The 25073-nt window shown below is 44.2% G+C and overlaps 1 protein-coding gene across 1 annotated transcript in view; it reads left to right on the top strand.

Annotated features, from left to right (window-relative positions):
* The first annotated feature begins 481 nt into the window (after positions 1-481).
* The window catches only part of LOC132836669 (tyrosine-protein kinase receptor UFO), a 215348-nt gene continuing 190756 nt past the window's right edge, over positions 482-25073 (top strand). The window contains exon 1 of the mRNA XM_060856058.1: positions 482-1027. Coding sequence (XP_060712041.1) covers positions 949-1027 — 79 coding nt within the window. The 5' untranslated portion in view covers positions 482-948. The remainder of the gene's footprint in view (positions 1028-25073) is intronic.

Consider the following 25073-nt stretch of genomic DNA (forward strand, 5'->3'; position numbering starts at 1 on the left):
GCCCCTGTCCTCCAGTTTCCCATACTAGCCTGCCTGTCTCCAATGCTTTTTGAGTGCATCCCTTTAAGAAACTAACTAAAAGAGTACACTACAGCACTCCCTCAGTGACAATGCTGAGGGAGTATTTTAAACTTCCAGCTCCGATCTGGATGTCAGGTGTGGGGCACTTTTGGGTGGATGGTTGTGGGGGTTTCAGAGTTGACAGTAGCATTGTGAAGATGGATTAAGACCCCGAACATTGTCTCCTCCAGTTCTTGATGTTCTTCCAGCCTCTTGCTTTCCCAGCACGAAATTGTGACCACATTGTTCAGACTTTTTTTTTGCAAATCAGATCAACCACTGTGACTTAAGTGTGTCAGGCGATGAGTTTGGGAGCGGTGACTGGACGCTGGTGCTAGACTTCTCTCGTCAGAGGGAGGGAGGGAGAAAGAGAGAGCTAGAGAGGGGGCTGGGAGGCTGAACCGACGATAAAAGCAATTGGATAGAGATTAGGAGCTAGAAGTAGTTTGAAGACTTGCAGAGGTACAGCAGTGACTCAGGCGTGAGCAGAGGATCACAAATTATAAAGCAGGACACTCCAACTTACCATACCAAAGCAAAAAAAAACTGAACTGCAATATTTCAGAGTGTCTTAAATGCAACGTCTTTTGTAAAGCCCCTTTGGTTTCTGTGATTGGCTCCATTCATCAGCTGGAGCTGCTACTTTGAAACGTTTTATAAGTTAAAAAGCACCCAGCCCTCCGTCTTTCTATCTGTTTGCCGGAGATTTATTTCAAACAGAACTATCGTCTAAGCTGAGTCCGGGAGTCGACCGCAAAAGTTCAAGAAGCCGTTTGGGAAGTTTGTGGGAGCTGTTTTCTCTCTCTCTGCAGAGGCGATGTGTTGGGTTCACTGAGCCAGCGGGAAGTTTACTTCGTCAAAGGAGCTGAACACTTTTTTAAAGAAAATATGAGAAGATTGTGGCTTTTATCGTTTTGTTTATGGATTGAGAGCTGGTGCCAGAGCCCGGGACCCGGACTTCCAGAAGGTGAGAGATTCATGATTTGGAGGTGTCGGTGTTGGACTGGGATGTACAAAGTGAAAAATCACACTACACCAGGTAGTGCAACAGTCTGAACATGTGAACACAAACGGCCGTCTCTTTCTACTGAACACTGAACTCTGCAGTGTTCAGACTGCTGGACTGTTACCTGGTGTGGTGTGATTTTTAACTGAGAGACTCATACACTTTCTGGGCTTTTCACTCACGTTTGTTATAAAGAGTTCAAAATGGTCGATGACATCAGAGCTCAGGGTTTCCACTTGGAGTATGCAAAGCTCTTCATCCTTGAGAAATGTTTCAGTATTTCCATTTGGTTTCTGTTGTTTATTCAGCGTGGGAATGCGAGCACAAATCCCGCTCGATAACTCTGCCCACTCCCAGCGATCTGATTAAAGACAGTCTCCAGGGACATGAGGGGGAGGGGGGAGGGAGAGAGATCTATCGGTTCTCAGAGGCCCCAGGAGAAAGGCAGCTCCTGCTTTATTGACTGATATCAACTCCTACTGCTTGGGGATATGTTTGAATGTGGGTGTGTGAGAGAGATGTTTTGATTTTCAAGAACAGACACAAGATCAACTGGAGACTTGTCCTACACAGATTAGGACAGGATGGGCAAACAGGTGAACTTGAGAGGTGGAGGGAGGGAATTCAGAGATGGGGATTTAGTACTCTTTCTGGGGGAGCTGGGGAACAGTTGAATTACACTTTGCCCCCAGGACTTTGTTTCAGAACGCACCCCCCCCCCCCCCAATCACCTCTGTTCTCCAAAAGCTGCTGTGTTTTGCAATTGAAGGAGAACTGGGCAGTGTGGGATTTCAAGGTAGATGCTCTCCTAGGATAGAAGGCATGGAGTTAGTTGAAGTCACAGACCCAGATCAGTCAGAAAGCAGCGGACTTGTCAGTTTCACAGAGGGTTAGGTCGGTCGCTGCTCAGAATCTTCTGCTCCTTGAGCTGTATGGTGCATGGGAATGTTGGCTGTGGTATGTGAAAGGTCAGGGTTGATGGAGTGTAGGAATGCTAGATTGTTGTTTAGAGACTTTATTTCCCTGCTGAGAGTTGGAGGAATGCTATCTTCTATGAACTGTTATCTTATACATACAAACAACTTGGAAAGAGGCTGCCCAGATGATGATGCCTATGTAAGCTCTTTGGAAGTGCTATTCAGTTAATCGTCCCCCTCCCACTATGGTTCTGTGAATTTGTCCTTTTAATCCACTTTTCCTTGAGAAAGACACAATGGAATCTGTTTCCATTGCCCTCAGGCAATGCTGTTGAAGGAGCAGTGCTCCGAAAGCTAGTGCTTCCAAATAAGCAGGTTAGACTATAACCTGGTGCTGTGTGATTTTTAACTTTGTACACATCATAGTGGGCGATGTGAAGAATGAGTTGTTACAGGTATTGACACTCTGGTTCCTCTGCTGATTATCTTAAATCTGTATTTTCTGGTTGCAAAGCATCCCAGAAGTGTTCTCCTGAAGTACTCACAAGTACTTAATACTTTTGAATGCATCTTCTTAAAGCTTCCTCTTGGGGGGTTTTACTAGGTGAGGTCAGGGTCGCTGGAATATGGACATGGATTCTTTGCAGCAGTTCAGTACTTCTGTTCAGATTTCAGTATGTATGATTTTGCTATTCAACAGTCAGTGTTCAAAATCTTATCAGAGGACTGAGCAGGCTCAAGACACTGAGTGGACTGCTTCTAATCCTAATTCCTATGTTTGTATATACCTATCCACTCCACTGTTGTCACAGGCTGTTCACTGTCAGTTGGAATTTCATTGCCTAGCAGTTTCAGCTCTCCTACTTCAGAGACCTCATATCTATTGAATCACAGCAGCAGGCACTTAGTCCATTCTGTCAGTCCATACAAGAGCTACTCATCCAAACAAATCTCCCTGCCTTTTCCCAATACCTAGGGAAATGCTTTCCTTGCAGGTAGGTATTCAATTCTCCTTTGAAAATTGGATCCTATCATCCAAAATTTCCCACTTAGCCCGTGGTTCCATTAATATCAGACTCTTAAATCTTAAGGGTGCAAACTGCAATGTCTTCCCATGATGAACTTTGAAGATATGTACTTGAGAAATTATTAGGACTCAAAACAACCAAACAAAATGCAATGGGAGGGCCTGGGGGACAGCCCCTTATAATAGAACCTGACCTGCTCCAGAGATGTGCAATAACATCACAGAGTAGGTCAATCAGAAAATATCTTCAAGCAGACTTAATTCAACAATATTCTGGACAGTTTTTGGTGGGGAGGAGACTGCAGCAAGGTTCAGGGAGTGGAGGGGGCACTGCAGTGGGCTTCAGGGAGTGGAGGGGGCACTACAGTAGGGTTCGGGGATGGAGGGGGGCACTGCAGTGGGGTTCAGGGAGTGGAGGAGGCACTGCAGTGGGGTTTGGGGAGCGGAGGGGGCTCTGCAGTGGGGTTGTGGAGTTGGGAATGTGCAAGCAATGTAGGTTGTTTTGAGATTGAGTGCAGTGTGTTTCAGGAGTAGTAGATGGACTGCAATGGATTTTGGGCGGGAATAGAGATGGCAGTGAATGCCTAAAATGGAAGGAGCACTGCAGCAGATGTGAGAGGGAGAGACTGCAGTGTGGTACTGGAATGGAGGGAGAGCACAGTGACTATCCGGAGTGTAGGGGCACTGGAGTGGGTTTCGGGAATGGTTGCAGGTACTGCAGTGAGTTTCAGGAATGGGTCCAGGGAGTGCAGTGAGTTTCAGGAGTGGTTCTGGGCACTGCAGTGGATTTTGGGAATGGTTCCAGTCACTGAGGTGGTTTTTGGGAATGGTTCTGGGTGCTGCGATGGGTTTAGGGAATGGTTCTGGGCACTGTGGTGGGTTTCAGAAATGGTTTGAGGCACTGCAGTGGGCTTCAGGAATGGTGCCGGGCACTGCGGTGGGTTTCAGGAGTGGTGCTGGGCACTGTGATGGGTTTCGGGGATGTTTCAAGGCACTGTGGTGGTTTTTGGGAATGGTGCTGGGTACTGCGGTGGTTTTTGGGAATGGTTCCAGGCACTGCAGTGGGTTTCGGGAAAGGTGCTGGGCACTGCGAAGGGTTTCGGGAATAGTGCCGGACACTGCAGTGGGTTTCAGAAATAGTGCCGGCCACTGTGGTGATTTCTGGGAATGGTTCTGAGCACTGCGGTGGTTTCAGGAATGGTTCCGAGCACTGCAGTGGGTTTCAGGAATGGTTCTGGACACTGCGCTGGTTTTCAGGAATGGTTTGAGGCGCTGCAGTGGTTTCGGGAATGGTTCCGGGCACTTCAGTGGGTTCGGGAATGGCTCTGGGCACTGCAGTGGTTTCAGGAATGGTGCTGGGCACTGCGATGGGTTTCGGGAATCGTTCAAGGCACTGCGGTGGTTTTTGGGAATGGTGCAGGGCACTGCGGTGGTTTTTGGGAATGGTGTCGGGCACTGCGGTGGTTTTTGGGAATTGTTCCAGGCACTGCGATGGGTTTCGCAAATGGTGCCGGGCACTATGGTAGGTTTTGGGAATGGTTCCAGGCACTGCGGTGGGTTTCAGAAAAGGTGCTGGGCACTGCGATGGGTTTCGGGAATAGTGCTGGGCACTGCGGTGGGTTTCGGGAATAATGCCGGCCACTGCGATGGGTTTCAGGAATGGTTCTGGGCACTGTGGTGGGTTTCGGGAATGGTGCCGGGCACTGGGGTGGTTTCAGGAATGGTGCTGGGCACTGGTGTGGTTTCGGGAATGGTTCCGTTCACTGCGGTGGTTTTGGGAATGGTTCCGGGTACTGTGGTGGGTTTCGGGAATGGTGCTGGGCACTGGGGTGGTTTCGGGAATGGTTCCGGGCACTGCGGTGGTTTTGAGAATGGTTCTGGGCACTGCGGTGGGTTTCAGGAATGGTAACGGGCACTGGGGTGGTTTCGGGAATGGTTCTGGGCACTGCGGTGGGTTTCAGGAATGGTGCCGGACACTGCGATGGTTTTCAAGAATGGTTCAAGGCACTGCAGTGGTTTTGGGAATGGTTCTGGGCTCTGCAGTGGTTTCAGGAATGGTTCGGGGCACTGCATGCTTTGGGAATGGTTGCGGGCACTGCCGTGCGTATCGGGAGTGAGAGGGAGAGGCTGCTGTGTGTTGTTGGAATTGGGGGAGAGTGCTGTGATTTTCTGAAGTGGCGGGGGCACTGCAGCAAGTTCTGGGATGGTTGTGGCTGCAATCGGATTTTTTGGAGAGGGGCAGAATGCACAGTGGAAGGGAGAGGAGATTTCAGCCACAAACCACAACCTCGTTTGACCTTGATCGTGGCCAGTATGTTGGGTTCGGAGGTAAAATGCAGGTTTTCTTTTCGGTATGTTTGCCTTTCCTTCTGAATATCTCAAAACACTCACAGTCAGTGAAGTAGTTTTTGAGGTGTTGTCACTGTTATAATGTTGGAAATGCAGCTGATAATTATAAAAGGTACTTTTGCTGTGACCTAGATGGGTTGTGGCAGAACTTCAGCATCAGGCAGGTCGGGAAGGTATATGTTTTCTGGCACTTAACATCATAACCTCTGCACTAACAGAGGTCAGAAGGACTGACATGTTCTATTGTGTATGAAAGCTTGGCTGGTCAAGTCTTTGCCCCTCAGTGGTGTGTCTAATCATATTTCCTGTCAATGCTATTCCTTTTTCTTTCCTTTGATTCGGAAGGTGGTCACTTCTTTTTGGTCAGCTGCTTCCTAGTCTCTTGCTCAAGTGTCCATCATTTGTACACAATCCCATGCAGTGTAGTTTGGCTCATCAACTGTTGGGGCATCATGGATTCTGTCAGATCCTATCCTTCTCCATTAGTTCTTTGTCCTGCTGATTCGGATAAGCATCACCCTACTGTTCATTTCTTGATTCAGCATTTCTCTGTCTGAGGTAGTCACTACTTCTAGAGTCTCTAGTTCAGAACAAACAACTCAACATTGACCAGAGTGGACTTTAAGCTTGTTTGTGATGTGATCATTAATGTAACTGGAGGAACATTCTTTTATTCTGTATTAGTGAACAATATCTGTTAAGTTAGTGCATTTAAATATCATCTTTCAGACTTTTATATCCCAACACTTTCAATTATTTTTAAAGTGCAGTGATTGTTTCAATATATGATGTGCAGGAGCTGGTGTTGGACTGGGGTGGACAAAGTTAAAAATCACACAACACCAGGCTATAATCCAACAGGTTTACTTGGAAGCTATAGCTTTTGGAGCACTGCTCCTTCATCAGGTAGCTAGTTGGGCAGAATTGTAGGACACAAATTTATCATAAAAAAATCAAAGTGTCATGCAACTGATGCGATGCATTAAACAAACCTGGATGTTAAGTCTTTAATCAATTAGAATGGGGATGCAGGTTTCGATTCATTAATATGTAAAGCCCAAATCTTCTTTCAAGTCACAGTCCTGAGATAACTTAAGTTTTATAAAAAAACAGGTGACATCTCACTTTAGACAATGCATTAAATGTGTGAGATAAGAGTCTGTCTGTATCCTAACCTTGAATCATAGAATCCCTACACTGTCGAACTGGGTTCTTCAGCCCAACAAGTCCACACTGACCCTCCAAAGAGTAACCCACCCAGACCCATTCCCCTATCCTATTACTCTACATTTACTCCTGACTAATGCACCTAACCTGTACATCCTTGAACAGTATGGGCAATTTCCCATGGCCAATCCACCCTAACTTGCACACCTTTGGACTGTGGGAGGAAACCAGAGCACTCAGAGGAAACCAGCACAGACACTGGGCAAATGTGCAAACTTTACACAGACAGTTGGCCGAGACTGGAGTCAAACCCTGGTTCCTGGTGCCCTGAGGCAACAGTGCTACCCATGGAGGCACTGTGATGCCTCCAAGTCAGCCTGAGGCAGACTGGTTCTATTTCCAATGTAGGAATTAATAAAGTGTCACATGAACTGACTGCCTACAGATTGTTTTAATATAGGGGACACAGCAGCTAATTTGTACACAATGATGAACAGTGATGAAAAAATGATCAGTTAATCCACTTCAATCAATGCTGATTGAGGGATAGATACTGTCTTGCGTACAAGTTGAAGTTTCACAGTTGCGTAATTGAATCTCGGAATGTGCTGAAGACATGGTTTAGCATATCCTCTGAATGTCAGCATCTCTGGTAGTATGGCATTCCCGGGAAATGTTAGCCTTAATCATATGCTCAAAACCTGGATTGGGGTTGAGCCCACAAACCTCAGACTTGGTATAGCACAGTGGTTCAGTGATTAGCCCTGCTGCCTCACAGCGCCCGGGGCCCGGGTTTGATTCCAGCCTCAGGCAACTGTCTGTGTGTCTGCTTGAGTTTTTTCCAGGTGCTCTGGTTTCCTCCACCAATCCAAAGATGTGCAGGTTAGGTGAATTGGCTGTGCTAAATTGCCCCTAGTGTTCAGGGATGTGTAGGTTAGGGGCACGAGTCAGGAGTAAGTAGAGGGAATGGGTCTGTGTGGGTTACTCTTTGGAGGGTCAGTGTGGACTTGTTGGGTTGAAGAGATACTGTAGAGATTTTATTCTGTGATGATGCAGTGAATGAATGAAAATTGATCTTAAAGTAATGACGTTTGAGTACAAGAGACCTCTGTAGCTACACTGTTCCTCCTGGATGTCAGTTTGCTCACTGAGCTGGAAGGTTCGTTTTATCACCATACTAGGTAACACCATCAGTGAGCCTCTGGATGAAACACTGGTGGTGTGGGCTGCAGTCTTGTTATGAATCTGTTCCTTGTTGTGAAATCTATCTCATTTTGTTTTTTCCTCCAATCTGATTGAGAGAGTGATGTTGATCATCAGAATTAACTCCTGATCTGATTCTACTGCAAAAGATAGAAGAGTAAACAGTGATGGCTTCTTCTCCAACCTATTTGTTTCATATTTTATTCATTCACTTATTTTCATGTGCCAGTAATTTCCATTCATCTCAATGTAAGGAACTCTGTGAATATCGATCGCTGCTTGAGGACTCTCTGTCCCAACATGTGTCAGCCAGCAGCTTTGTTGCAGAAGTTATACTTTTTTGGCAGTGCCAACCAAAACCTGCATTTATATAGCACCTTTAGTGTAGTCAATGTCCCAAGTACGAAATATGTAATCAAAGGATTGTCATTGAGCCAAATTTAGGACAGGACACCAAAAAGAATTGGCATGTCCTGTTGCAGCTGTACAGGACATTGGAGAGGCCACTTTTAGAATATTGTGTATCATTCTGGTCATCCTTCTATAGGAAGGATGTTGTTAAACCTGAAAGGGTGCAGAAAAGATTTAGTAGGATGTTGCTGAGACTGGAGGTTTTGAGTTATGGAGAGAGGCTGAATAGGCTAAGGCTGTTTTCCCTGCAGTGTCAGAGGCTGAGGGGTGATCTTATAGAAATTTATAAAATCATGAGGGGCTTGGATAGCGTAAATAGCCAAGGTCTTTTTTCCAGGGTGGGGGGAGTCCAAAACAGGATGGCATAGGTTTAAGGTGAGAGGGGAAAGATTTAAAAAGGACCTAATGAGTAACGTTTTCATGCAGATGGTGGTGCACGTATGGAATGAGCTACCAGAAGAAGTAATCGAGATTGGTACAATTACATTAAAAACGCATCTGGATGGGTATGTGAATAGGAAGGGTGTAGAGGGATATGGGCCAAGTGTTGACAAGTAGGACTAGCGGGTTGGTTGGATCGAAAGATCTGTTTCCATGTTGTGAGACTCTGAGAGATGGGCAGAACAAAACAAACAGTACAGCATAGGAAAAGACCCACCAAGACTTTGCCTTTTGAAACAAAAAACCTTTTGCCTAGATGGTCTATTAACCTCTGTTCCCTGCCTATTCATATTTGTGTCAAAATGCCTCTTAAATGTTGCTATTATATCTGCCTCCACCCTCCTCCTCTGGCACTTACCACCCTCTGTCGGAAAAGAAAAGTGATTTGGTAGACAAGAAAAATTTTCCCCTGCGGTGGGTAAGATAAGGCAGAACGTTTGGAGGAGATATAGGAAAATCTTTTTCATCCAGAAGGTGGTAGGAATCTGGGACTCACTGCCTGTATGGGCGATAGAGGCAGAAGAAGATTGCATTTGTAATGTTCAGGCAAACAACATTTCTAGTCAAGTGCTGGAAAATGGGGTTCAAATAGATAGATGGTTCTTTTTGAACAACATTGACACAATGGCCAAAGGCCCTTTCTCTGTGTTGTAAATCTATGATTCTATGACTACTATGTACTCCCTTCGAGAATGTGGTGCTGGGTAAACACAGCAGGTCAGGCAGCATCTGAGGAGCAGGAAAATCAACATTCCAGGCATAAATCCTTCATCAGAATGAGGTAGGAATGGCTCATTTCTGATGAAGGGCTTATGCCTGAAGCATTGATTCTCCTGCTCCTTGGATGCTGCCTGATCTGCTCTGCTTTTCCAACAGCACACTCTCGACTCTGAATATCGCATCTGCAGTCCTCACTTTCTCCTACTATGTACTCCTTCTCGCTGGGCATCTTGATGGGTATCTTTTTATACTTGCTAAAGTAACTGTGCAATGAACATCCTCCAGCTGTACATACCTAACAATGAATGTTCCCTCTGATGTGCACAGCCACGTGTTTGCTCAGAAGGTATGCACATTGACCTCCGCTTCCAAAAATCTCTGCCAGACATGGACCTTGAAGGTTAATGCAACAGCAGGAAGAATTAGAGAGTATGTAACTAACCATTCACATTTGTTACACTTATGGTCTTGTCACTAGAAATATATTCTCCCCTGAGGGTTGTCAACCCTTCAGAAAATTCCTCTCTTGGGCATGCTGAAGTTGGTATTAAAATTAGAATCCCTACAGCGTGGAAACAGGCCCTTTGGCCCAATAAGTCCACACTGACCCTCCAAAGAGTAACCCACCCAGACCCATTCCCTTACATTTACCCTGACTAATGCACCTAACCTACACATCCCTGAATACTATTGGTAATTTAGCGTGGCCAATTCACCCTAAGCTGCACATTGTTGGACTGTGGGAGGAAACCAGAGGAAACCCACACAGACACTGGGAGAATGTGCAAACTCCACACAGACAATCGTCCAAGGCTGGGATTGAGTCTGGGTCCCTGGCTAAGCGACCATGCCACCCTTGCAAGAAATGATTTACTGGGGCATAAACAAAGAGATTTATTTTTGTTACAAAGCTGGGGAATCTGGATCAGTTCATGAGAATGAGGCCATTCGATCAACTCTATCAATAAATGAGAACATGGTTGTGTTACTTCAATATCATTTTCTTGCACTATCCCTGGATCCTGTTTTTAATGTCTAGAAAGGTCTCTGTGACAGGGGGCTGTGGAAACTCAGAGAGAAGAATTTCCTCCTCATCTCAGATCTAAATGGTCTGCCTTTCATTCTGAGACTATGCTCCTGTCCATTACTCCACAGGAGAGGGAACGCCTCCTTCCTGCAATCACCTTGTCAAAACCCTGGAAGAATTTAGTGTGTTTGAATGAGATCACCTCTGATTCTTCAAAACTTCAGGGAATGAAGGCCCAGTCTGTTCAAGCTTAGGACAATCATTCTATCCCAGGAATTTGGTGAAAGTTCTATGCACTCCCTGAAAGGAATTATATCTTTCCATAAGTGAGGAGACCAAACTGCACAACATACTCCAGGTGTGTTCTCACCATAGTTCTATGTAATTGGAGTAAGATATCTTTACTCCACAACAAAAATCCTCTTACAATAAAGGCCAACTAGCCATTTGCCTTCTCAACTATCTGTGGTACCTGAGTATCAACTTTTGGTGATACATGAAGACAAGACCTTACAGATGATTATAAAATCATGAGGGGCACGAATGGGATGAATAGACAAGCTCTTTTCTCAAGCATTTGGGAGTCCAAAACTAGAGGGCATAGGTTTAAGGTAAGATGGGAAAGAGTTAAAAGGGACCTAAGGGGCAACTTTTTCGTGTAGAGGGTGGTGCATGCATGGAATGAGCTGTCAGAGGAAGTGATGGAAACTGATACAATTACAGCATTGTAAGTAGATAATAAGTAGATACATAGGAAGGGATTGGAGGGATATGGGCCAAGTGCTGGCAAATGGGACTAGATTTATTTTTGATATCCGGTCAGCATGGATAAGTTAGACAAAAATGTCTGTTTCCGTGCTCTTTATCTCTCTGACTCTTTGACTCTAAGACCCTTTGAAGATCAATATTTCTCAGCCCCTCACCATTAAAAACATTGTCTGTTTCTCCTGCCGAAGTGGACAAGCTCAGACGTCTCCACATTGTATTCCAACTGACACATTTTTGCCCGCTCACTTAGCCTCTCCAAATCCCTTTGCAGTGTTGTTACATTCTCCTCACAGCTCCAAGCCCCACCTTACTTTGTGGAATAGAAGGAAATGCTGAGCCAGTTTAATGAGGTATCATGGATAGATTTTTGAGTGCTGCACAAACACAGACACAGACCAAGAGGCTGAAAGGCCTAGTTCTGTGCTTTAAATGCACATAGTTAGAGAGAGGCAGAGGACTGGGGAGAGAGCTGCACTTCTGGTTTGGGAAGTTAAAAATGAGAGGTCCTATTGATGAACAGTAGCTGAAACTGTGACCTGAGCTGCAGTGTTTCTTGTATCTTTGAATGAAGTAAAAGCAAAATCTGGCAGCATCTGTGGAGAAAGAAACAAGAGCTAATAACTCTGCATACTGAACTCTTGAATGAAGTGAGGCATGTCCCTGAATACCCAGACATTACACCACTCGCTGCCCCATTGCTTTTTCCCATTTCTTTGCCAGTTTTCCTTGATTCATCTTTTTCGTAAAGAAGTCTGATAGAGTTTATGCTAAATGAAGAAATCCAAAGCTCATTTGGCACCCAAAGCAGTCTGAATGACAGCAGACACCATCAGTTATCAACCACACCTCTTTATTTTTGAGATGTTGTACCTTTTAACTGTTCATTCTTGGCCTGACTGAGGGTAATTTCATTGCAGTTCACTGGGAAGCTCGACACTTCAGGACCTGGATGATGCTGTGTGTCATTTTCCACATCACCATGTTGTGGCTTGGCTCCCGAAATGGGTTCGTGGTTAAGCATGAGCCTTGAAACTAAATAAACTGCACAAAGCTTTCATCCTGGGACTCATCAAGATTCATAAATGCAATTGAAAACAGATTGAAGCTGTGGCGTTGGATGTGATCAAACCCAGTTCTAAAAATGGAAATTTGTGCAAATCTCATTTATCAGCCATTTCAGCGTGTGATGGGATTTGGAGACTCAGGGCTAGGAATTGTGAGTAATTTGGAGTTAGGTTAATGCATGGTGGTGGTGGTATAGTGATATCGTCACTGTGCTAATTATCCACAGCTGCAGGCCAATGTTCTGGGGATAAGAGTTCAAGTCTCACCGTGGCAGATGGTGAAATTTGAATTCAAGTGAAAGTTGACCTTGTAGCCACAGACAAGAACTGTAAAAACACATCTGGATCACTCATGTCCTTTTAGGAAGGCTATCTGCCATACTCACCTTGTCTGGTCTCCATGTGATGCCAGACCTAAGCAAACATGATTGACTCTAAAGTACTCTCTGGCAATTAAGAATGGAGAATAAATTCTGATCTAGCCAGCAACTTTGTGACAAATGGAAAAACGTTTGAGTTTATATTTTGAGAACTCCTTCAGCACCAAGTGGTTCCTGGTGTCCTAGAGTTCTGTCCCTGTCTCTTTTTCTCTCCACTGTTTACATCAATGTGCCTCAGATTTTAAATTCTACAACATACAAAAGTTTGCTCTGCAGTATAACTGTCACTCTCCCGATTTGTATCCAGGCATTCCACATCTGACCTCAGATTCTTTTGCTTTCCCCCACTCCCTTCTTCCCAATTTTCAGCTTCAAATTGCATCAGTGCCACTCCCTCGAATCTCAGCCCTGAACTGTTCCACTTTCCACTCTTCCTCCAAATGAATTTTTTTGACTGAGCTCTTGGCTAGCTCTGCTCATCTCAACATTCCTGATGAAGGGGTTATGCCTGAAATGCTGACTCTCCTGTTCCTTGGATGCTGCCTGATCTGCGGTGCTTTTCCAACACCACACTTTTTGACTCATCACCTTTTCCCTCCAATTTTGATAATGTGCCTTCTATTTGTGAATGTTTTAGGAGGTTCTAAATTAAATCCTAATTTAAGTGTCAAATCATGTCTCAGCAAGGTGTACTCTGATCTCAGAGCTTGTGACTCCAGAGATGAAAGTTTACACCTTGACCTCTCCCTACCATCACCATCTGGGGACCATCTCTTTCCACTTTCTTTAAATTCAACCTCTTTGAGAAAAGTTTTGGCTCCACCACCTCGATCTCTAACCTCTGTCTTGGTGTTGACTTTGGCTCTCACTTCCACAAAGTTCATTCAGACATTTGTCCAGTTTCAGTTTACAGGGAAAATGGAAGTCATAGTGGATGATTTGCCCAAACGTTGAATTCCAAAATGAACTGCGATGGAAAACTTGAGGGAAATAAAATCTACAGTGGTAGAGCAAACAGAATGTGACAATTTGATTAGATTAGATTCCCTACAGTATGGAAACAGGCCCAACAAGTCCACACCGCTCCTCTGAAGAGTAACCCACCCAGACTCATTCCCCTACCTTATATTTACCCCTGACTGATGCACCTAACACTATGGGCAATTTAGCATAGCCAATTTACCTGTCCTGCACATCTTTGGATTGTGGGAGAAAACTCCACACAGACAGTCACCCGAGGTGGGAATTGAACCCGTGTCCCTGGCACTGTGTGGCTGCAGTGCTAACCACAGAGCCACCGTGCCACCCCTATCCATGACATCTTAATGTGTCAAAATCCGCTGGAAGAATTATTATAACTCTCTTTCGAAGTATCTCTCTCTCTTTCTTTGTCTGTTTGACTCTCTCTGTCTCCGTTTTTCATCTGGATTCTGTATAAGTCTCAATTCCAGTGGAAGAAACTATGTACACCGCTTGGGGAATCAATGATGACAAGTCATCAATTTAAGTTTGTGATCAAGGATGAGGGGAAAAGGTGAAGGGAAAATTACTTTCCAAGGAAGGTTGTTGGAGCGTGGCATGTTTTGTTGAGGAGGAGCCTGTGGTATATTTTAAGGGCAGCACTTTCCAAAGTAGAGGAAGGTGGAGCAGGATAGCAGGATCGGTTTTCAACTGCTCTCATCAGCAGTCGATATTCAAAACAACTGACTTCCTTTGATGCTGTAAAATTCATGAAGTATTTTCTCTGCAAAAACACTTCTGCAGTTTAATGGTTTTAAAGTAGAAGTTCCACTGAATTTAACTCTTCTGTTGCAAATGGACGAACACTATCACTTGTGGTACTCTCCTTAGTTCTCTTGTCTTGAGACACTAGCTACATTCCTGGTGCATTAACACAAAGAACTATTGGGTGGCATTTTATACACTGTCTGTCTACAAACCCATGTAGGAACTCAGCATCCACATAAGCTGTCAGTATCCCACCAATATCATCAATTGTAAGAGCTGTTTGAACTTGTTATGAATTTCAAATATCAAAGAGTGTGGTGCTGGAAAAGCACAGCCGGTCAGGCAGCATCGGAGGAGAGGAGAGTCGATGTTTCAAGCATAAGCTCCCTTTCCTGATGAAGAGCTTATGCTCCTTGGATGCTGCCTGACCTGCCGTGCTTTTCCACTACCACACTCTTCAACTCTGATCTCCAGCATCTACAGTCCTCACTTTCTCCTAGTGACTTTCAAGTGGCCCTGCTGTATTCAGACTCACCAGTGTGAGTCATGCCCCCTTCCTTTCTAGCTACCAGCGAAAACTGAATGTGTTCAAAATGAGGGCAGAGAATGGGACCTCTGCCAGTGAGCCCTGTCTGCCAATGCTGATCACTTCAACTCTCCCTCCCTCTCTGCCAAAGACCTGCGAGTCCTGGTCCTCCTCCATTACCATATCCAAGCTACCCGATGACTGGAGGAAGAATACCTCATCTTCCACCTTGGGACCCTCCAACCACATGGAATCAATGTTGATTTCACCAGTTTCCTCATCTCCCCTTCCCCCCACCTTATCCCAGATTCAACCTTCCAATTCAGCACCATCCTCTTGTATTGTCCTACCTGTCTATCTTCCTTCCCACCTATCCGCTCAACCCTCCTCTCCATCCTATCACCATCACCCCCCCCACCTTCATCTACCTATTGTATTCCTAGCTACCATACCCCAGCCCCACCCCTCTTCTATTTATCTCTCAGTTCCGTTGGACCACTAACCTAATTCCCGATGAAGAGCTTATGCCCGAAACATTGACTCTCCTGCTCCTCGGATGCTGCCTGACCGACTGTGCATTCCCAGCGCCACAGTTTTTGACTCTGATCTCCAACATCTGCAGTCCTCACTTTATCTCAATGTAAAGATCTGCAGACGAACCCATCCCGGTGAAATTTCCAGCTTTCATTCTTAGTTCCTGAGTTGGGTTTAGAAATTAGGGTAGTGGCTAATAGCAAGTGTGTTTTGCATTTTGTATGGCAGTACTTGTCTTCAGGATCAAATCTTTAGGAGTTCCACCAACTCCAGTACATCAGAAGGTTGAGATTGTTTACCTTGGAGGAAGGAAGGTTGACAGCAGCTTTGGTAGAGGTTCAACTATCTTCAGTTGCTTCTTCGGTGACCACTTTAAGGTCTGATGTTGGGAGATTCATTGATGATTGCACAACATTCAGCAAAATTCGTGACTCCTCAGAAATTAGCCCAGTCCTGGCCCAGATGCAGTCAGACCTAGACACCATCCATAATTGGGCTGATAAGTGATAAGTAACACTCATGCCATCAAGGGCCAGGCAATGACAATGTTCACCAAGAGAGAATAGTGAAAAGATCGGAAAATGACATTAGATGAATTGCTATTGTAGAGAGCTGGTATGAACATAATAGGCTGAATATCCGTCTTCTCAGTTACTGGTCAGAGTATTGAGTACAGGAGTTGGGAGGTCATGTTGCAGCTGTACAGGACATTGGTTAGGCCACTTTTGGAACATTGCGTGCAATTCTGGTCTCCCTGCTATAGGAAGGATGTTGTGAAACTTGAAAATGTTCAGAAAAGATTTACAAGGATGTTGCCATGGTTGGAGGATTTGAGCTATAGGGAGAGGCTGAACATGCTGGAGCTGTTTTCCCAGGAGTGTCAGAGGCTGAGGGGTGACCTTATCGAGGTTTACAAAATCATGAGGGGGCATGGATAGGGTAAATAGACAAGGACTTTTCCCTGGGGTTGGGGAGTGCAGAACAAGAGGGCAGAGATTTAGGGTGTGAGGGGAAAGATTTAAAAGAGACCTAAGGGGCAACATTTTCACACAGAAGGTGTGACTGTATGGAATGAGCTGCCAGAGGAACTGGTGGAGGCTGAGTACAATTACAACATTTGAAAGGCATCTGAATGGGTATTTGAATAGGAAGGATTTAGAGGGATGTGGGCCAAGTGCTGGAAAATGTGATTACATTAATTTAGGAAATCAGGTCAGCATGGATGAGTTGGACCAAAGGGTCTGTATGACTCTCTGTATATAAAACGCCTTCGGATTCTCTGTAATCCTGCTGGCCAGGCACGTTTCATAACCCCTTGTAGCCATCCTAACTTCCTGTTTGAGCTCCTTCCTAATATTCTTCAAGGACTTTGATTACTTTTCAATGCCTCTTGAGTTCTATCCTACATTTCTCCACAATATTAACTTCCGCTGGATGGATAATTAATTCTAATTTGATTTTCAACTGAACAGAACAAGTGACAGCCATTCACTAGTTCGTTTCTCAGAATAACGGCATGACCAATCTCCTTGGTTTGAAATGTAAACAAAGTCTGGCAGTTAATTATCATTCATCATTAATTGGTACATTCTCCTTAACCAGGCTTCTGATGATGAAAAGAAAGTGAGGACTGCAGATGCTGGAGATCAGAGTCAAAAATGTGGTATTCCTGATGAAGAGCTTATGCTTGAAACATCAACACACATTCCTGATTAAGTCGAAACATCGACTTTCCTCTCCTCGGATGCTGCCTGACTGGCTGTGCTTTTCCAATACCACACTTTTTGATTCTGACGGTTAGAGTTCACTTGTTAACTGATCAGTGGTCTCTGCTTAAACAGTATGATTGTTGTTTCATTTTAGATTGACAGTTCTAATGAATTTTCCTGATGAATGCAAAACACTATGGATATTTTTCTCTGGAATACTCACGTTAGATTTTGGTTAAAATCTAACTTTACTGTGGATCCTTCTTTTATCTCCATTTTAAATCATATTTCCTAGATTTTACATTTGTGGAAATCTCACTTTTTCAGTAAAAAATCTTGAATAATTGTTCTCTTGAATGCTCAGTCCTACAATGCAAATAGGCTTGAAACTGGTATCAGCTGGATTGTCCTTTTCACCATTATCTCTGGAACCTCCATGTCAAGCATGGATTGAGATTGTTCTGAAAGAAGTGATAATGAGGCATTGTGGAAGTGCAAGTCTTAGATTGGTGTTGACAACCAAGAGGGTGAGGTAAATATTAAATAAAAAGCCAAGGGAGAGAATATCTGTGCTTTCAAAAACCAATGTTCACCGAAGTGATTGGACTCTGAAGTTGCAGGTGGAAGACTGTGTGGGAAAGTGTAAGGTAGGAGGATTAGACTCAAAAGACAATTTTCTAAACTGGGAAAGGCTTTGGTAATCTGAAGCACAAAAGGACTTGGGAGTCCTAGTTCACAGTTCCCTTAGGTTTAACACATAAGTTCATTTGGCAGTTAGGAAGGCAGATTTTTAACCTTCATTTTAAGAGGGCAAAAATACTAGAGCAGAAATGGACTGCTTAGGCTGTATAAGACTATAAGACTATGATCAGACTGCATTTGGAATATTGTGAACAATTGTGGTCCCTGCATCTAAGGAAGGATGTGCTGATATTGGGGGCAGAGTCCAGAGGAGGTATACAAGAATGATCCCAGGGATGTATAACTCGCCATATGAAGGGCATTTGAGGACTCTGGGCTTGTGCTTAATGGAATTTAGAAGAATGAGGGGTACACATACAGATTATAGAATATTCTGTCATAATGAGGCAGTTCCGTTCTCATGGACTCCCGTGTTATAAGAAAATTGTGTAGCAGCAAGACCATTTAAACTAATCGGGGCCGGAATCATGTTTAAATTAGTACATACTTTAAAGACTTGCGCTTTAAAGACAGTGTCCCCAATGACGTCGTAGTGAATTTGTGTTAACCAAACACGCGTTATAGCAGAGCGACCTGTACTGAGAGGTTTGGATAGAGTGGATGTGGAGATGGTGTTTCCTTTAGTAGGAGACACTGGAACCTGAGGGCACAGCCTCAGAGTGGAGGGATGACCATGAACTGAGATGAGGAAGAAGTTCTTCAGGCAGTGGTGGTGAATCTATGGAACTCACTGCCGCAGAAGACTGTGGAGGCCAAGTCACTGAGTGCACTTAAGACAGAGATTGTTAGGTTCTTGATTAGTAAAGGGATCAAATGTTATGAGGAGAAGGCAGGACAATGGGGTGGAGAAACATGTCAGCCATGATTGAATGGCAGAGCAGACCTGATGGGCTAAATTGTGTCATTCAGCTCCTCTGGTTTATAGGGATTGGGACCAAGTCCTGAGTCAACAGAGAGTCTGTTCCAAAGATGGAGTTAAGAAACAGGTTGACCATTACTTAATCAAATGAGAGAACTGATGCCTTCTGCTTGTTTTCCTGTACTAGATTCAGCTGCAGGAGATAAGGCACTTGAAAAGTTGAATAAGGCAGCAGAATATAAATCTAATTTAGATAAAAAAAAATTCAGATCAAAAACTGCCTGAACCTAAAATCCCTTTACTTTCGGTTTGCATTTGGGTTTGATTCTTTTCTAGGGACTAGGGATGAGTCTGACATAATTGGATAATTTACTTCCTGGGTAATGAACCATCTTCTGGCTTCCACCTGAATGTCCAGTTAACAGCTGAGTGCGTGATTGTCAACAGTTTAAGTAGTTTCCAAGCTACTGACATGGATTGGATTTATTTAAGTTGTGGTTAACCTTTTGGATGTTGCCAATTCTGCTTTATGGTATTTCAGGCGACTTTCCACTCCCTTCAACATACTGCAACAAGAGTAAGGCAATCACTTAAGTTAGGAAAATAACATGGGCAGGACTGGGGGCAAGGCAGTGGGGTTGTCAGCTGAACTGATAGGCAGTTTTACCAGGAGAACAATGCACCTGGTTACTGCTGTGCTATTTGGCCTGAGGGGTTAGCACAGAATGTCACTCTGATATATTCACTGTTGATTTACTCATTTCCACTTCACGTTTTCACTCATTGTTTGTTCTTCCTACTTCCAGCTAATCCCCTAAGTGAAAAAGATGGTAGGAATTACCTGCTAAGTTAAGGAGCCACAGCTGTGGTTCAGAGGACAATCCTTACCTCAGAATCAAAAGTTTGTGAATTTTTATCCCACTCGAAGGAACTGAATATAAAATCTAATATGGCACTGAAGGGTTGCTGCGGTGCTGTCTTTCATTAAACTAATGTCCTGTCTATCCTCTCAGGTGGATAGAAAGATCCTATGGCACTACACTGAAGAGGGGTAGTAGAGTTCGCCCTGGTGGCCTGGCCAATATTCATCCTACAACCAGTATGACGAACTATGTGAAGGTCAGCATAGACATGATAGGATGAATGGCCTCCTTCTGCCCTGCAATGATTTTGTGATATGTTCATCAGTGCATTGCTATGGATGGGAGTTTGCTGTATACAGTTAGATGCAAGGGTTTCAACAGCGCAATGACTGTACTTAGCTGCTTCATTGTCCGTAACATGTTTTGATATCATAAAAGATGTTTTAAAAACTCTTTCAGCATGTTCACAACTGTCTCTGGCTGGAGCTTTCCTGGTAGGCCTGCACTTTTACTTTTAAAACAAAATACATTGGTGACCTTTCATGTTCTTAAAATCTTCCATAACCATTGATTTGTTCTTGAATGCAGTCAATCTTAGACTCCTTCTTCGCTTAGAGGGACATTTGATGTCTAAGTCTCAGGGTGGAGTAGTCAGTATCAATGAGCTTGGGGCTCATTTCCACACCCATACTTTCCTAGATCACTGCTCTTTAGGACACCATTTATATATCAGACAGACAAACCAAGGTCTTGCAGCTAAATCTGACTATATTTAAAACACTTTGCTTTAAAACTAAAATGAATCACTATTATTATAATGGTTGTATAGTTGGATAGTGAGACTTTTGAGACTCATGAAAGTTCTTTCCTCATCAAACGTAATGATCATCTCCAAGATGTTGATCACCACTGTCATTTCTGCTCGGATGTATATCATATTTATCCAGACTTAAGACAACAAATGATTACTTTAGCCAATTCGAGACTTGTGGTGTTAAGAGAGATAGTTTCAATACTGACTCGACTTGAGATTACCCAAGAGCTTTGTAAGAGCAGTTGTCATGTTGGCAGTTTGGTCAGAAGCTCGGATCTCTTCAGTGAGGAACTCCCCTCATGACTTATCAAATTCTGTCCACTATCTACAAGGCACAGAGCAGGGCTGTGTTGGAATAGTCTTCACTCACCCGGATGAGAACAATTCCAACAATACACTCCAGAAACTTGACACCATCCAGCACATAGAAGCCTGCTTAATTGGCACCCCATTCACCACCTTAACATTCACTCTGTCCAACAGCTGTGGCAGTGGTATGTACCATCTCCAAGAAGCACCCATATTTCTCTAGATCACTGCTCTTTGGGACACCATTTATATATCAGACAGACAAACCAAGGTGGATCTTGCAGCTAAATCTGACAATATTTAAAACACTTTGCTTTAAAACTAAAATGAATCACTATTATTATAGCAACACCATCAAGTGAAGTCATGACTTCGACTACCTAGATGGAGAAGGGAATTGGATTATCTCCACTCATGCATTTCCCCAACAAATCACATAGCATTCAGACTTGGGTCTGTATTGGTATTTCTTCATTACTGTAGGGTCAAAACCTGAAATTTTCTTCCTCACACTGCCAGGGGGGTGGGGGAGGGGGGGGGGGTGGTGGGGGGCATGGGGAGTGGAAAACAACACTGCAGCAGGAGCACCCATCCATGCTGTCTCAAGAAGAAGGTGAGATAGACCATAACTGCTGGCCAATCCAGTGGTGATCACATCCCTCAAAATAATTTAAAAAAAGATGCTGCTGGACCTTTTTCATTCAGTGGGTGACACACTTTGACATCAGGGCCAAAAATATCACGGGTTCACGAGTAAAGGCATGACCTCGCAATTGAAATCAACATCACAGTGCAGTGTGGACGCTGTACTGCTCAGTCACATTTGTTAAGCTGCCCCCTAATGTGGACTTAAAAAATCTTAGACAAAGTTGAGAGTGTGGCACTGGAACAACACAGCTGGTCAGGCAGGATCCGAGGAACAGGAGAATCGACATTTCTGGCATAAGGTCTTCATCAGGAATGAGGCGTGTGGATTGGGGCTGAGAGATAAATGGGAGGGACGTGTGGCTGGGGGGAAGGTAGCTGAGAGTGCGTTAGGTAAATGAAGGTGGGGTTATGGTGATAGGTTGGAGAGGAGGGTGGAGTGGATAGATGAGAAATGGATTCCCCACCCACATTGTCCCAGGCCCAAGCTTCCAACTCGGCACCGCACTCCTGACTTATCCATCACCTTTTCCATCCCCCCAGCACCCCTCCCCCATTTACTTCTTAGCCCCCTGGCCCACAAGCCTCATTCCTGATGAAGGGCTTATGCCCAAAATGTCGATTCTCCTGCTCCTCGGATGCTGCCTGACCATTTGTGCTTTTCCAGCACCCCACTCTTGACTCTGATTGCCAGCATCTGCAGCCCTCACTTTCTCCATCTTAAGACAAAGGATTGGACAAAGAAGACTATGTGGAAGTCTCCCTGGTGCGTACTCGTTGATCTTTATAGTTCACAAAATAACGCTAAAGCAGGATATTGGTATGTATGGAACCTCGGTGTGTACAAATTACTTGTTGTATTTCCTACAACACAATAGTAACTACACTTATAAGTACTTCATTGGTTGCATAGTGCTTTGGAATTGACTGCTGGTGTGAAAGGTGCTTTAGAAATGCACATCTTTAATTTGGTCAAGGGACACAATACTGAAAAGGCTAGGAGGAAAGGAAGGTGGACACTAGAATGCTGTTTCTTCTCATGATTTTCATCCAGACTTGGTAGAAAGTACTTGTATTTATAACGTCACTAAAACAGTGAATTATTTTGGAAGGAAAAGTACAAACAGACGTACATCATATTAAATGGTGGGAAAGTAGCATGCTCCAGCCAGAGCTCCTCTCCTTCACCAGTTCTTATTCCTTTTTGTCTCTCCTCTCTTCTGCAGCTTTCCTCCCCCACCCACATCCCCAATTTTAAACTTCTTAAATTTGCTGGGAGGGACTGAAGAATGGAGGCAAGTCTGAGACCAGGCTGGTCTGGGAGACAAGGCATGCAGTCTAACCCCAGGCCGGAGCCTGGAGCTGGAGGCAGTCTGAGCCCAGGCCGACCTAGGAGACAAGGTCTGGAGGTGAATCCCGGGCCAGAGCCTGGAGCTGGAGGCAGTCTGAGACCAGATAAGCCTCGGAGATGTGTCCTTGGCTGGAAGCTTGCACGTGGAGGCAGTGTGGCCTTGTGTTCTGAAGCCCAGCGAGTATGGACTCAGTGAAAGGGACAATAATTTGAGTATTTTTAAAAAAATACTTTTTACTCTTGGATTTGGAGGTGCCAGTGTTGGACTGGGGTGGGCAAAGTCAAAAATCACACAACACTAGGTTACAGTCCCAACAGGTTTATTTGGAAGCACTAGCTTTTGAGGCACAGCCCCTTCATCAGATGGTGTGGAACACGACCATAGACATACAATTTATAGCAAAAGGGATACAGTGGCATAGAGCTGTAATGATATATCTTTTTTAGAATGGGATTTGCTGGTTTCAGTTCTTTAATATGTAAATCCCAGAACTCCTTTTAAGTTACATTCTCAAGATAGCTTCAGCTTTTCTAACAATAGGTGCTATCTCAGTTTAGACAGTGCATTAAAGATCTGTGTCCCAATGCTGATTCAGAATGGTTCTATTTGTAAAGTGGAACTCACAAAATTTTACATGGATTTATGCAGTTTTTGAGCAAAATAAAATGTAATTCTGCAAATACAAATTCACCCCATAAACGTGTGTGTGTGTGTGTGTGTGTGTGTGTGTGTGTGTGTGTGTGTGTGTGTGTGTGTTTAGTGTAGTGGGGTCAGCTGTAGTGTGACGTGAACCCAAGTTCCCAGTTGAGGCCATCCCCATGGGTACCGAACGTGGCTATCAACAAGCAACAATGAAAAGTGGCCAAGCAGACCAAGTGCTTGTATAATTGGTGTCAGGATAAAATAATAATTCGAGACAGAATTTAGCCCTGGATAAGCCACTGTGCCACAGTTACCTAATTTTGAATGTTGTGCCTGAAATTAATTGCAAAATGAATATTGACACTGAAGTGGTAGTGGCAGGGTGGGAGGGACCTTGTAAATTTAATTTGTAGACTTGTTGAACTAGTGAAAGAACTACAGCAGAGTTTCTGACTCTAGCAATATTAGTTTTGTGGAGGTATGTGTAGAATTTTGTTACCCAATCCAAATATGCAGTGTAAAGTTAGGTGGAGTCACTTAAGACCACTCTGGGACTTGTGGTCTCCTTAAATAGACGGTGCATTGTCATTTGGCTGACCACCCAGCAGAATGCCTCCATTCTGATCCGAAGCTTCCAGTGACCTGTGACTCGACTTCTCCACCCTGCTGTCACATTGACGTCTCTGACCTCAGCCTGATGTATAGTTCCTGTAAAGCTCAACTTAAACTTCTGGAACAGTTCATCTTTCTCAACTGCATTCCAAGCTTATCATTTTCAGCCTGTAAACTCAACATTTATTTCCTTTTCCTTTCTTATGTTTTTCCCTTCAGACTGCAGTATGTTGGTTCCAGGAACATCATTTCTTTCTTTGCTTTCCCCATCACCATTTCCTTTGGCCTTGAAGTCAACATTTTCTATTTCTTAATATCTTCCATGCTATCATAGACCCTTTTAACGTAGTACCTGTTCAAAACTGATTATATCTCAAACTTTCCCAGTTCTGATAGATCTAACATGTTAACTCTATTTTTATTTCCTTTATAGATGCTGCCTGATCCACTGCCCATTTTGTGGGTTTTTTTTAGTTTTAGTGAGATAATTATTCCTTGTCACATTCATTTATTTTCAGACACATGTTTTCATGGCCTGAGCTGCCAGTAGTTAAATTGCATTGGAGAATCACAAGATGAAACCAACGTACTTGGAATAAATGCAGAAATGTCAGGATGCAATCAGCAGGTCAGGCAGGATCTGTGGAGAGAGAACAAAGAACAGTATGTGGCACAGACAATAGACAATAGTTGCAGGAGTAGGCCATTCTGCCTTTCGAGCCTCCACCACCATTCAATATGATCATGGCTTATCTCCATAACCCCTGATTCCACAATCCTTGAGAGCTCTATCCAACTCTTTCTTAATTGAATCCAGAGACTGGACCTCCACTGCCCTCTGGGGCAGAGCATTCCTCACAGCCACCACTCTCTGGGTGAAGAAGTTTCTCCTCATCTCTGTCCTAAATGGTCTACCCCGTATTTTTAAGCTGTGTCCTCTGGTTTGGCACTCACCCATCAGCGGAAACATGTTTCCTGCCTCCAGTGTCCAATCTTATATGTCTCAATCAGATCCCCTCTCAGTCTTCTAAACTTAAGGGTATACAAGCCCAGTCGCTCCAGTCTTTCAGTGTAAGGTAATCCTGCCATTCCAGGAATTGACCTCGTGAACCTACGCTGCACTCCCTCAATAGCCAGAATGTCTTTCCTCAAAATTGGAGACCAGAACTGCACAGAGTAATCCAGGTGTGGTCTCACCAGGGCCCTGTACAGCTGCAGAAGAACCTCTTTGCTCAATC

The sequence above is a fragment of the Hemiscyllium ocellatum genome, chromosome 47 (genome assembly GCF_020745735.1).
Source record: "Hemiscyllium ocellatum isolate sHemOce1 chromosome 47, sHemOce1.pat.X.cur, whole genome shotgun sequence".
NCBI classification, from domain to species: domain Eukaryota; kingdom Metazoa; phylum Chordata; class Chondrichthyes; order Orectolobiformes; family Hemiscylliidae; genus Hemiscyllium; species Hemiscyllium ocellatum.